The 14847-nt window shown below is 30.0% G+C and overlaps 1 protein-coding gene and 1 pseudogene across 1 annotated transcript; both read left to right on the top strand.

The window, feature by feature from the left end:
* Window positions 1-842: 842 nt before the first annotated feature.
* On the top strand, window positions 843-2650 carry LOC129305388 (berberine bridge enzyme-like 4; annotated as a pseudogene).
* Window positions 2651-12774: 10124 nt separating this feature from the next.
* Window positions 12775-14021, top strand: LOC129307240 (uncharacterized). Its single transcript, XM_054948139.1, has one exon. The coding sequence runs from the start codon at window positions 12982-12984 to the stop codon at window positions 13786-13788; it is 807 nt and encodes a 268-aa protein (XP_054804114.1). The 5' UTR covers window positions 12775-12981; the 3' UTR covers window positions 13789-14021.
* Window positions 14022-14847: the final 826 nt, after the last annotated feature.

The following is a 14847-nucleotide window of genomic DNA, read 5'->3' as shown; positions in this document are numbered from 1 at the left end:
CATCCAAAAATATAATTAAATAAATTAATCATATTTTTAACTAATTTATTCCTTAATTAATTAACTTTTTTAGATTTGAAGTTTTAGGATGTTACACTATTACTCCCTCTATTTAAAAATGTAAGATATTTTTAACCGAATTTCACCCCCAATAAAGTAGTTACCTACTTTCAAACTAATCATATCTCTTCATATTTACTCTTATTAAACACTCTATAATAAATATAAAGTCACTATCAATAGGGGCACTTTTAAAAAAAAAAGCAATGATTATACCCTAAAAGACTAAAAATGTCTTGCATTTTTTAATACTCAACTCCTCAAAAAATGTCTACATTTTTAAACGAAAGAAGTATAGATTATTTATTCTATAATAAATGTTATTAATATTATTAACATATTAAAATTCACATGTCTTGATTTGATTTAATGAAAGTATATTAAGTATATAAAATCTTGCCGTTTAATTTTTATCGTCAATTTAATTCTTTAAATTTGTGTTAATTATTATCGATTGATTCTTTCTTTGATACAAATTATCGATTGATTCTTAATTCAAAAAAAAAATTGAAAATCTTCATTTATAATTCAACTTAGTTTAGAGGGCTTACTTTTTCATCTCAAAAGTCAATGCATCATCAATCAATCAATTTTTATAGAAAATCTTGATTTATAATTCAAACTTACCTTAATCAGGAAAGATAATTTCAAATAAACAACATAGAGCCCATAGAAATTAATGGACCATTGATAAAATAGAAATAAAGTCAAATGACAAAAAATAATAATAAGATTCATTGTTTCCAAGCCATCAATTGGATTTATTCTGTAATTAATTAATTATGACTCGTACGGAATCCTAAACGTTTAAGCCTCTCCCATAAGAGACTAAATAGATCGTTATCAATTGACCAAAAAACTCGTTGATCCAAGCAATTGACCAAACGCGCCCTTCAATATTCAGTAATAAATAGCTCCATTTCCACAATTCGAATCCATTCAAACTCAGAGCTAATTGAGGAATTTCCCTTGTCCTTCTCAATGAAACCATCTTCCTTTTCCTATAGCGATTCTTGCACTTTTGCTAATACTCGTACATGCTGTTCACTCAACTTCAGACTCCTCGTCCTTTGACAATTTTCTTAGTTGTCTACCAAACGATGTTTCCAAATCCTCTACTCCAATCTCTATAGCGATTTTCACATCCAGCAATTCCTTGTTCTCGTCTCTTTTGCTCAATCGTACATCTCACTGTAGATACGCAACACCCACAACATCAAAACCTCTTGCCATCGTAGCTGCTCAAAACTCATCACATGTTCAGGCCACAGTAATATGTGCCAAGTCTCATGGCATGCAGATTCGGATTCGAAATGGAGGCCACGACTATGAAGGCCTTTCTTACGTCTCACGAGTTCCCTTCGTTGTACTTAACATGTTCAATCTTAGTTCTGTTCAGGTTGACATCAGAAACGAGACTGCACTGGTTCAAGCAGGTGCAACAATGGGTGAACTTTACTACAACATCGCCAAAGAAAGTGACGTCCATGCCTTCCCAGCTGGTGTTGGCTTCACTTTAGGAGCAGGTGGATACATTTCTGGTGGAGGATATGGAAACTTGATGAGAAAATATGGTCTTTCCATTGATAATATCATCGACGCTGAGCTAGTTGACGTCAATGGAAGAATCTTGAACAGGAAGACCATGGGAGAAGATCTGTTTTGGGCCATCCGAGGAGGTGGGGCAGCTAGTTTTGGAGTTGTTCTTTAATTTCATGGAAGATCAAGTTGGTTTCTGTGCCTCCACGAGTGACTGTGTTCTCAGTGAAGAAGACTCAAGAAGAAGGTGCGACAGATCTTGTTTACAAGTGGCAACTAGTTGCGAGTAAATTACACAAGGACTTGTTCATAAGGGCCAAGTCTTTAGTCATCAATGGAACTCATCAACATGGTAAGAAGACAATACAAGTTTCTTTTATTGGCCAATTCTTGGGGAAAATTGATAGGTTAATAGCTTTGATGAAAAAGAGCTTCCCAGAAGTAGGTCTAAAAGTGATTGCATGGAAATGCCTTGGGTGAATTAACTCTTTTCTGGGCTGATTACCCTATTGGAATAACCCCAATTGATGAGTTACTAGTAAAGCACACAAATCCAATACAGTTCTTCAAAAGCAAATCAGATTATGTGAAGAAGCCTATTCCAAAGACTGCAATAAAATCCATATGGAGGTTGATGATTAAAGGTGAGAACATGAGGATGGAATGGAATCCATATGGGGGAAAGATGTGGGAGATTTCACCATCAGAAACTTCATTTCCTCAGAGAGTTGGAAACTTGTTTCTGATTCAATATTATACGCACTGGGAGAAAGAAGGATCTGAGGAAATTAATCGTTATGTGAACTTTTCAAGGTTGGTTTACGAATTTATGGCTCCATATGTCTCGAAATCTCCGAGGGAGACTTTCCTTAAATATAGAGACCTTGATATTGGGGCTAATCCTAGTAACGCGACAAGTATAGAAGTTGCTAACATTTATGGGAGAAAATATTTCAAGGACAATTTTAAAAGATTGGTTCAAGTGAAAACCAAGGTTGATCCAGCCAATTTCTTCAATCATGAACAGAGCATACCACCTCAGCGCTTATAGTTGCAATAATAAATGACGGCATTTTTTTTTCTTATTTTATGAATAAATAATAAATGTGTATGTCCATCCATTTATTTGGATCGATCATTAAGAGTTACAGATATGTATGCATATAGATATTGTATGGTTTTAATTTTATGAAGCATTAAAAGGGCCGACTGAATTCTCAACCAGTTTGTTTTTTTAGCCTATCCTCAATTTAAATGTGTTAACAAGATCTTACCAGATCCCATGTAATCAGAAGCACCAAATAGCTTAATATTTTATAAATATTGCAGCTCTCAATAGTTTATTTGTACAATATTGTCATATATTTGGTACAATCATAAGTGTATAAGCAAATATATGTTTCGTACCTTCTCACCCTATTATTGCTGTGTGTTAGATTTATAGGCGACTTCAAATTTATCCCTTTGCGATTTTCTTGCTTGAAATCCAAACCAGTCTCAATCCCTTCCCTTGCCCTCCCCCCCAACCAAACACAGTCTAAGTGTGCTTACTCAATGAATATTTCAATTACCATATTGAATTTTATTAATACTTGAAACTTATAAAGATATATGTTCCTTCAAAAATTCAAAACAATTCTCACCACCAAAACACTTCCCACACATGTTGTTCCCTCTAAAATTTTGAGATTCAATAAATAATTGTACACAATGGCAAAACCTTTTGCCATCTTGGCTGCTAAAAACATTCATCATAATATTAGAATAAATATTTCTTATGTTATAATTATTTTTTGTTATTTTTATGTGATTATTGATATATGGAATAAATTTGAAATTGATTTGATTCAACTGTGAACAGATTTTTTTTTTTCATTTATATTGTATAGGTGAACCCAATTTCTAACAAAGAAAACTGTTTTTTGGGGTTAATTAGAAAGAATCTGAAATTTTCAAAGCTATTTGAAAAGCTTAAATGAAGTTCAGGTCCAATAAAAGAGAATCTAACTTGTCTTAGGCCCAAATAATAACTGTGGCAAAAAAGAGGCAATTTAAACGAACAGGAAAGTGAGCCCATGAACGAAGTCAACTTGAACTCGCAGGCTATTGATCTCAACTCACAAGGGTCAGAAAGGCAGCTTCGTTTGGACAAGCAACAATGTCAGGTATGTGGACGTGTAGAATGAACGATGGACCGCAATTTTTTTTTTGAATTAAATAATTAGAAGTGGGCCTCATCTCTCTCTCTCTCTCTCTCTATATATATATACACACACACACACACTTTACTTAAAATGCATTTAAAAAAAACTTAGATTAACATTTAACCAATAAGGTTTACTCCTATTTAAAGTCGGAATATAAACCAGACTTATTGGTCCTAGCAAAAGGACATACCCTATACTTAGGCAAGATAATTCAAGTTCAAGTCCATATAAATTTTTGGAACACAATTTTTTGAAAGTGTAACTGTCTATCTTGAGCCAAGCCCAACTTCATCCAAAGTATTTGAAGTTTAATGTGAAGAAATAAAAATGAGAATAAAATCTCTTTAAATTATATAAATAATATTTTCATCCCTCAAAATGTAATAATTTTTTTAAAGTCTCTAAAGACTTTTTTATCATTAAAAAATTAATAAAAAGATCAAATTGCTCTTAATTCAAACTTGTAAATTACTGTTGAATTCTTACGACTTTAAAAAGAAAGTTTTGAATTTAAAATAAAATTTATAAATGACAATTGATATTTGCAACACTTAAAAAGTATTAAAATTTTAAATGTGAATTTATGAATTACTATTGAATTTTTGTGATTTTAAAAAAAATTTGAATCTTCAAACAAAACTTATGAATGATAATTGATATTTAAATTAAAATAATTTAATTATTTATATTAATTTCTTAATAATAGAAAAGTTTTAGGAATTTCAAGAAAATTATGGCATTTTAAAATACTAAAATGTCATTTATATAGTTTAAAGAGATTTTATTATCATTTTTTCTACTACTACTAATAATAATAATAGCCCATTTTAATATTTCACAATTAAGGTGGCATGCCAAGGACAAGGACCACCTTTATCCCAAAAAAAAAAAAAAACACACACACACACACACAAGGATCACCTTGCACTTTGAGGAGCTTGCTTGTGTTGTGGCTAGGGGTGTTCAATTTTTATTCATCTCGATTGGCTTGATATTGTCCTTATTATATTGGAACGGGTCTTATCTCGATTCAAAAACAATCAAGATAAGACTTTATAAGATGAGATAGGAAAGAGATTTGAGACAGGACAGGACACGAGATTACCATCGGAATGTCTCATTCCATCCCGAATATTATATATATATATATAATTTTTTATTTTAGAAATATACATTAAATATATTAATATAATTTATACTTATATTAATTATATCAATTATAATTTCAATACGTGTAATATTTATTTAAAATTAAAATTTTTTATATTGATAATTATGATGATATAAAGCAAATAGGGTGATATCTTTCTTTATGATATATTAATTATATTAATGTTATTTATTCTTATATATATCTATTTAATCTTTTATTTATATCATATTTCTTATTTTATTTTTAAAAAAGTAATTAGCTTAGCACATCTCAACTAAAGTAGAAGAACAATGATTTGATATTATAGTTAACTAACCTATTATTGCTGCTATTATAGCTAAACCAAGAATAAGAGCTAGACTTGAAGGGCCGAGCTTAAAGGCTATATTTAAATAAGAATTTGAGCTTTGAAAATGAATTTTTTTTAAAGTAATCGAGCTTAAGGGTTTGGTCCTAATAGGCCCTGTAAAAAAGGGCCGGGGCCTGGGCGGCCCTTCAAGCCCTGTTATATTATTATTATTTTCTTTGATAGAATACATGTTTGAAGCCAATGACCTGCTCACCTGATCCTACATGTAGTATATTATTATTAATTTTAATTTATTTTAAAATTGATGTAATATAATTTAATAAATATCAGTGTATAGTATAAAATTTTTGATATTTTTTATTTTTCTATAATTATTATATTTTTGTATTTATAAAAAAATGAACTATTTTTAACCAAGATTTAAATTTTATTACTAAACTTCTAAATGTTTGTTGTTTAATTTTTAAAAAATTATGAAAATTTTAATTTTTTTTAATTTCAATATATTTTAATTAATTTATAATATTTAATTTTATTTTAATTTTTTTATTTTTATAAAAGGACTTGTGGGCCCGACCTTAAGTCCTTCACATAAGGGTTGGGCTTGAGAAATGAGATTAAAAATAAAGAATCGGGCTCTAGGGCTCAAGCCCTTAAGGCCAAGTCCACCCATATTTCCAACTCTAATTACAATCCAAAGATCACTTATAATTGTTATTATAATGTGTAGTTGTAATCAATGTAATTCAATAATTAATTTTAAATTATTGTGATTTATGTACTTGTGTTATTTTGATTCTAAACTTAATAAATTATGTGAATTAAAATTATAATAAATGTTATTATTTAAATTTTTCTTCAACATTGTTCAATTTATTAGGACAACAGGACATTCTGATTTTGTCCCAATCCCATCTCAATTTCTAGCAGGATAAAATGACTTTCGATACGAGACAGGACATGGGACAAGGGTGTCCCGATCCCATCCCATTCCATGAACACCCTAGTTGTGACATAGAGGGGGTAATTGCCTCTCAAACTTTTTACAATTTATTTACTACATGTATGTAATATGGGTATTTTATGCCTAAATTTCATATATATTAATTACTCCTAATTATTAATAATATATTTTTATGCCATTTAATTTTTTGATTACCTTTGATATTCATAATGTTCATGGCCTGCATAAAAAAATATCACACACTTTATATTCATTATTTTATTTGTGGCCATTTAATTTTTGTCATTGAAACAGAGTTTACCTCTTCTATTTTTTTCTGTTCCTTCTTGCTTTAGTTTAAAAAAACTAAATCCCTAAATATCATCAAGAATGAAAAGTGAAACCACATAAAAGATAAATTGTTGAAGGATTATTTAGTTACTTAGATGAAGAAAGAAATCTTTTATAGTATTGAAAATGAAAAAATTATTGAACATTACCAAAATATGAAACATCATAGGAAAGATTATTACAAAAAAATTTCAGAGGAAAAACTTAAGATGTATATTCAATTTTTTGTAATATTATGATGCATTTTTTTGCATTACAAGTGTATCTTTATATGTGTAAATATATGATGCCCCTATGGTTTAAAATTTTTGGATTTGTGACTGACAAGCTCCTAAATCAATTGGTAACACGCTGTTCCAATTTAACCAATAATTTTGAGTTTGATCCCTGTAAATTTCACAATGTTACAATTATGTCAACGCTCGACTCAAATTAATCCAAGCCCATTTAAGTCCTCCCAACTCAATATGAAGCAATACCGAGTACACAAGCAATTGAAAAATCAAAAAGTAACGAGCCGAACATGTGCTTAGACGTTTTTTATTTTCTTTTTCTTTTTTCTTTGGGGGGGGGGGGGGGTGGGGGCATGTGCGTGTAAATTGACCCTTTCAGACTACATTAAAGGGACATGTTCCGAATACTGTAGGAAACAAAATACACCTCTGGATGAAGTGGATAATAGCTTAAAATCAAAATGAATGAATGAAAGATTGAAAATTACATGGAATCTAAGATGGAGCTGAAATATATTCATATAAATCACTTTACATGCTATATTGATGTATCTTGATATTGATTTAAATGGAAATTTAAAGAAAAGTTTTTTTTAAAATACAGATAGAGCATCATATTTTTTGTTATTCTCCCTTGGAATATAAGTGTAAAGTATAAAGGTTATAATCAAAAAGGCATCTTTTATATATGCCCCGATATTGTTCTAATTCTGATGAGGCCTGCAAGTAATTGTGAAAAGTTAAATGCCACATCTACAATTCTGCGGATCAAGATTATTTATTAATCGATTCACTTCCACAGTTCCAGTACTCCACTTGCGATAATATACATCATCTTTTTTCCTCTCGATATAATTAATGTTGCCAATTTCTAAGGCAAAATGGTTTGCTCTCCTCCAATTCAATTATTATATCCCTTGGGATCAATCAGGCTGATCATCAACCTAAGAATACATAAACTCTTTGTTTGCATGGAGCCATCATCAGATCAGCTTCCTGAGAACTTTAGAATGATGAATATGAAAATCTACGCAAGACACCGACCTATACATGTAAATAGATACTTAATGTTCATGCATACATATGTGTGTGTGTGTGTATATATATATATGGGGAAAAGCTAGCTCAATTGGTGTTAAAAGGAATAAGAGAAGGATGTGATGAACTGAACCTGGCACGCAAAAGGGCCCAAAGCATGTGAAAAGCTTCAAAAAAAGTGAAGTTCCAAAGCTTTCGATTCATTCATATTTGATGGAACCAAGCTATCCATAATTAGGTTATTTGTCTGCCACCCACATCTCTTCTTAATCCATTCCCTGCTCTTTCCCCTATTATGCAGACAAATAAAGAAACAAATTAAAGATGATTAATTAAAGCCATGACATTGAACTCTGTATTACGTGCGTACATTCTCATTTTTGTTACCTTTTTTTTTCCCTAATAATTCAGTTCTCCAGATCATGGTCCAATTATTATAATTATTAGAACCCATTGGTGGGAAGTCTCTGGCTTGAATTTAACGTCCAATCATGCCCTATTTTCTTCCAAGTTAAGAAGCTGATGTGGAACATATGCTTGTGCCTACAACTACTTGCGTTCGATCGGCTTTACGATTGAAGAGTGAGAGGGAAATTTTCAGATATCATCATCTCATCCTTTCAAGAAATGGAACCACCATGTGGACTTTTTCTTCTCTTTGGTTTTGCATTGAATGTCATAACAAATAGTCATTGGTCCCAATGGAATAAGATATATCGGATCTTTTTAAGCATAAAATTTTGAGTTTGAGTTTATGTAAATACAAAAAAAAAAAATCTTTAAAGGAGTTATTTTATTTAAGCTCAATAATACTTAAATATAACTTAAGAGTGCCAGATATAAGATATTGTGTATACAAAATTGAAGATATATCATATACTCATGGAAATTATTAAATAAGATCTTTCCATAAATGATACTCCATCTAGTTCATTTATAAGTTATATTTTAAAATGTCTATTTGATCTTATTTATAAATTATGATGCGACTTTTTAAATAATATTTGAAATATATTTTTAAATTATTTTTTATGAGAGAGAAAAAGTAACATAGTATCACTTTTTCAATTTGTTATATAAAGGCATATATAAAATTTTGTATACTTTTATTTCTTGTTTTTTTTTGTATTGATATTAATAAGGTTGATAGAAATGATTTAAAAAAGAGACCGAAGGAGTATATATTTGAAGGGTTTGTTGTTAACAAGATACAATAACATCTTACAATCCATGAAGAGTTATTGCTGCTGTATACTCTCCTGGGAATAATGAGGATAAAATATTTATGATGTTAATTATTTTATATATAGTGATTGGGAGGGGCGAAAACTTTCCCCAGTTCTGTTTAAATTATTTTACATATGAGGATTATAAAATTAATTATCAACCAAGTCCAATTTTTCTAGGATTATATGGTTCTAGCCTCTACTTAGGTTAATTCTAGCCACACACAAAAAAAGAAAAAAGAAAAAGAAAAAAGAAACTTGAGGTTAATTTGCCCAACAATATATATACAGCTAGCTAGACTTCAAAAATTCATAATAAAAAAAAATAGCAATCATCATTCTATTAATTATAACTTTGTAGATATTTTTTTTCATTGGATTGAACATGGCGGATGAAAAAAGACTCGAGTTGATTGTGATGTATAGCTAACTTTTAACAGTTAACTACTCTAAAATGTGTTAAAGCAGGATCATTAATTCATCACTACCAAATTATTGCTAATCAGCCCATGCATGCATGGTTTGCTACTGTAATGAAGGATTTAGTTTGTTGTGGACCAGACCCTATTAATAATGGAGACTTGGAATTGAAAAGGAACCAGTACTATTACTGAAAGCTTCTTTCTCACACCTCACAATGTAATTGATTAATTAGTGGCCACCTCAAAAGGCCTACTGCTTACGTACCAAATTAAACCTATTGTACTCTTTGCGAAGTTCTTTGATAATTTCAATTGAAATGAATGAATTAATAATATTGAGAACCTAACAAGGCTTTATGAATTCGACAATGTCCTTGTGCCTGCTTGAAAGGAAGTAACTGAACCCACTTAGACTTTGAAATGATGGGTACGATAAAGGCTTTGCTGGAAAATTAAATCTGACAAACATAATGTGGGACATCCATCACTTTAACAAATTTGACACTCTAATCTAATCGCGAAAATGGATGCTCTTAATATATTTCCATATTTAATATATATATATATATATATAATTTTCTGTTCATTTAATCGTTCACTTGATCTGATTTAATCATGTAGTAATATTTACCCCCTAGTTATATTTATAAGTCATTTGTAGCATTCATTAAAATCAATGAAAGTATTAAAATTTATTAACTCTACCTAAAAATTTAATAAATTTTTAACTTTATTCATATTAAATATACATACTTTAAAAATAAAATAATATAATATTTAATAATCAAACTTTCTATTGTTAATAAATGAACATTTTTATGTTATATACATGATTTCTATTGTTCACAAACTTGACAAACTTTTATTAATGTTTAACTTAACTATATAGACCATGTAAAATATATAGACATTGTATTATTAATAAATAGACCTTATCATATTATATCTATGGATTTTATGTTCTTCAGGTTACAGATACATTATAAATGTTTAACTACATGGATCATATGAAATAGATTGACATTGTATTATTAATAAATGAATCTTTACATATTATATATGGACTTTTTATTGTTCATAATTTTAGGAAAATTGTACAAGTGATCATTGTAAATAATTTCATTTATATTAAAGCAAGTGTTCCTCAAATATACACCATAGTATATGCCGTACATTCATTTATAAAAAAACTAACTTAAGATAACACAAACATAATCCTAGATGAATACTTATTTCATTTTGATACTCAATTCTATTATTTTGATTTTTCCTGTGAATACAAGGGCACTTTAAGCTTTGACATTATTGAGATGCTTCACTAGTTAGTACAAAATGCCATATGTGAACCATTTTATACTCCTACACAAATAAGTAAAGTCCAAAAATTTACAAATAAAAGTCTTAATATTTACAAATACATATTTAAATATTTACAAGGAAAGGTATATATCTTGAGAAGCATAGGTTCGAAGTTGACGTGTTGTCAAAGTTCACAGATTTACAATTATATGTTCGGATATTTACAAATCTAAGTTTAGATATTCACAATTTAAAATTTAAAACTTTTAACTTCAAATATTCATAACCTAATGATAGCAAAGTTCTAATTTTTACAACATCTGTAGTAGTTTCTAAAAATCTCATTATAGTTCCTAGAAATTCCAAAAATATGTATCCAAATGAAAGATAAATAAATCCCTTTCAAGGCCTTCTTTATAAATCTAAGTTGAGTATATGGCTTTCTCTGCTCTTGGAAACATATCAAGATCAAGGATGTTAAAAAAAATAAAGGCAACTAATAGATCAAAGAGTCATGAACCATGCTGCCACCTAATTGATGAATATTGTCCCTCTTTTATGGTTTTAGCCCGCTTCTTGTTACCTTGTCACTAATCTCATTGCTTGCCTCTAGAATGAGATCTAAGGAAGAGGAGGGAGAGAAGAAAGGTGATGAGAGAAGGGAGAGAAGGGAAGGGAAGATGAAGAGGAAGAGGAGAGGAGGAAGAAAAGATCAAATCGTCAAATATTAGTTGGTTTTAGGAGGGGGCAAGCGAGTTTTTTCCCATTAAAATATATTTTCATTTAAGGTTATCAAACTTGTAGAGAAATTTCATATTGTATTGAGCTTTAAGTGCAATTTTTTCTCCTTTGAGAGTCCTAGGTGTGATTCTCTTTTTTAAAAATGGCACAATGTCACCTTATAATAATGTTTGACCAACAATCATTATTTTGAGTGTTGAAAGATAATTTTATCATATAAGTTTGATTGAATGAGTAATTTGTATCCTAAACCTTTAATTGATGTAATATTTTTTAAGTTATTAACTTTTAAATCAAAAGAAGAATTCAACAACTTGTTATAATAGAAAATAGCCTATAAATTAAGACAAATGAGCTCAATATTTTAAGTCTCAACTATGCATTCACCATTTTAATTAGGGGTATCTTTAGAAGCAAGTACTTATTAGTTATACTAAGAACTCCATATTTTCACTTATATTATAATTTGTACTCTTCTAATCCTATTTATAAGGTAGATAGAGAAGAAAAAATTTAATTTTATTTATAAAATATTTGTCAACTTTCAAAGCTACTCTTTATATTTTTACTCTTATTAAATGCTTTAAGTAAAAATATTAATAATGAGATTTAAGAATATTTATTAAGAGTAAAGTTAAAAATTTATTAAATTTATCTTAAAATTTAATAAAGTTTAAATTTTTTTAATTTTAACAAAATATATTAAAAATAAATTATACATAGGTTGAGAGAGAGAGAGTATTTAAAGACAAGAAGACGAAAATTATAATTTATATTTAGAGAGGGTGAAAGTACACAAAGTAAATCGTCTACCGGATAAAAAAATAATAATTAGGTAAGTCGCATCTTAACTCTAAGAAAAGTACGGTGCCCACCTTCTAATTCTAATTAATTAAACAAAATAGCACAATCACCAACATCTGTTACACGTGGCGGAAATGACAAAACCAGTAAATATTGAAACTGGCAAACTTAGCAGCAAAATAACCCTGAACTCACTGTCCCTGTTCATCAAATCGACTGACTCACATTTACCCATTTTGCAAAGAAGCCTAACGTCTTTTGGAGTCAATGCCTTGGATTTCTCCATCAACACAAAATTAAAAGCCCATTCTCTGAACAAAAACGTACATCAGTGCTTGATTTGGGATTAAATCTGGAAATCTACGCTTCCAAGATCGTCTTGGTTATTGCATATTACAGGACCACCTTAACTTTACCTTATTCTATGCCTTCTTCTGACGCCAAAAGCCTATATTATAAACCCCATATTGAACTCGTCCTAAAGCCCTCGTGCACTGTATTCTTCTCTCTTTTTTTTCTATCAATCCCTATCAAAATCTTTACCTTTATTTGTTTTCCTCATCCAGAACCCTGCTTTCCCTGTTCATGGGTGTGATTCTCTTACAGCTGGTTGTGTTGTAATCGTAGTTATCAGGGTAAGCAAAAATTGTCCTCCATGGAGGAAAGCGAGTTTTCCTTGGAATTGAAGTTCATCAATTTCATATGCACGGAGACACTTTTCTCTCCCTTTGGAATTTCTTCGCATCCTCTGTTTTCATTTACTGTCACCTTATGCACGCTCATTCTCCTTTATCTTCCTCACCTTTTCTGGAAGCTTGTTCTTTCCCCTGTTCTGATTCTCACTGTAATTCTACTGCTCACCATACTTCGATTCGGAGCAAATCAGAGATCTCAAAACGAACAACCAGGAATCCCCGGCACACCCGAACCTGGTTTGAACCAAGAAAACAGAGCAGTTGCAGAGGAGAAAGAGGAGAATGAGAATCTTGGCATTGAAACAGAGGATACGAATTGCCTCGAGAAAGTTCAGCAATGGATCACCACTCATTCCGAAACAGAACTCAAATCCCAGATGGGTTTCGCTTCGGAGTGTTTCGTGGAATCATGGGACGTGAAAGCGCCGTTGGAAGTCATATACGAGGAGTGTGAAGGCGAGGAAGCAGAGGATCCGAATGAGAAAGAAGACACCGGAAAATACGCTTCTTTGTCACGGTATTATCCGGAATCCGAATCCGAATCGGAGTCGGATAGCTCGTCGGACAGTGGGTTTCCCCCGATACCGGCGAACACTAGCTTTGGGTGGGACGAAGAAGACAGGGAAGGGTTGATTGAGATAGCTTTAGACGGTGGGAAGAAGATAGCTATGGAGTTCCAGTTTGAGGAAGATAATCTAATTGAAATTGATATTTCTCCGTCGAGACACGATAAGTTTTCCGGCATCAACGAGGCCATTGCCGGATAGATTAGTGGTAATTAGTGTGAGATTAATAAAAGCTTTTTTTTTTTTTTGGCCTTAGCTAAAGATCTTCTGGACGTGAGACGGTGATAGATGAGTACATATTATGGTTCTTGGGGGGAGTGAAGAGGGAGAATGGAGATTTTGGGATATTGTGAAGTTTCTGTGGCGTTTGTTTGTCCTGGCTTTGATTAACGTGGTATACTTGTATTATATCCTTGCCTTAATTAATCACTAAACCCAAAGATCCAAATGTTTGCTTACGTTTTTTTTCCTTTTTGTTCTTAAAATGTTTGTTTAAACTCATTTGGTATAAACTTTTTTTTAAATTATAATTATTTTTTAATTTTATTTTTATTAAATATACATACTTTAATAATATATATTTTTAATAAAAATAAAAAAATTTATAATAAAAATTTAATAATACCTTTTATAAATATAACTAAAAATTTTTCTACCTCACTTTTATGTAAGTAGGATGAGAAAAAGTAGTTTCTCATCAATCAACTTACGATTTCTCCTATAATAAAAAAGGAGAATCATGATAAGATTTTGTATAAAAGAATTAATTATTGTGAGATTAATTAATAATTAAATTAAAAATTATAATATATTATGTTGTTAATAAATTTAATTTAATTATAAAATGTAATTAATTTTTCCTAATAAAAAACCCATTTGTAATTAAATATTTATATAAAGAAATAATATCTGTTGATTTGACCACATTTTTCAGTGCACGAGTTTTTGAGTTTTGCTAATCTTAATTGGTGGGGAAAAAAATATGTTGGAAGTGATATTTATATTTGATAGTCAAACACAGGCGGTTACAAATAACAACAACAAGAATTTCACCATAATATTTCACGCTCTCAGTTATAATTGTTAAACTTTTAAATTAATTTTTTAAGTTTAATATTTTTATATTTTTAATTTATAAAATCGTATTAATTCATTTATAAATTTAGATTAGATATAAATTTGACTAAACTCACAAATTCACTTCTGAATTTACTATTTTTATGTTTATAATTTACAAATTAATTTATAAACCCAAATTAT

Source organism: Prosopis cineraria, unplaced genomic scaffold (genome assembly GCF_029017545.1).
Source record: "Prosopis cineraria cultivar Desert tree isolate PC_DT_omini unplaced genomic scaffold, ASM2901754v1 PC3, whole genome shotgun sequence".
Lineage (NCBI taxonomy): Eukaryota > Viridiplantae > Streptophyta > Magnoliopsida > Fabales > Fabaceae > Prosopis > Prosopis cineraria.
The sequence above is the reverse complement of the archived record's forward strand: the minus strand, read 5'-3'. Positions and strand labels throughout refer to the sequence as shown.

What these genes read in the sequence shown, in the direction of transcription:
- LOC129307240 (XM_054948139.1), top strand. Translation starts at nt 12,982, where the DNA reads ATGGAGGAAAGCGAGTTTTCCTTGGAATTGAAGTTCATCAATTTCATA.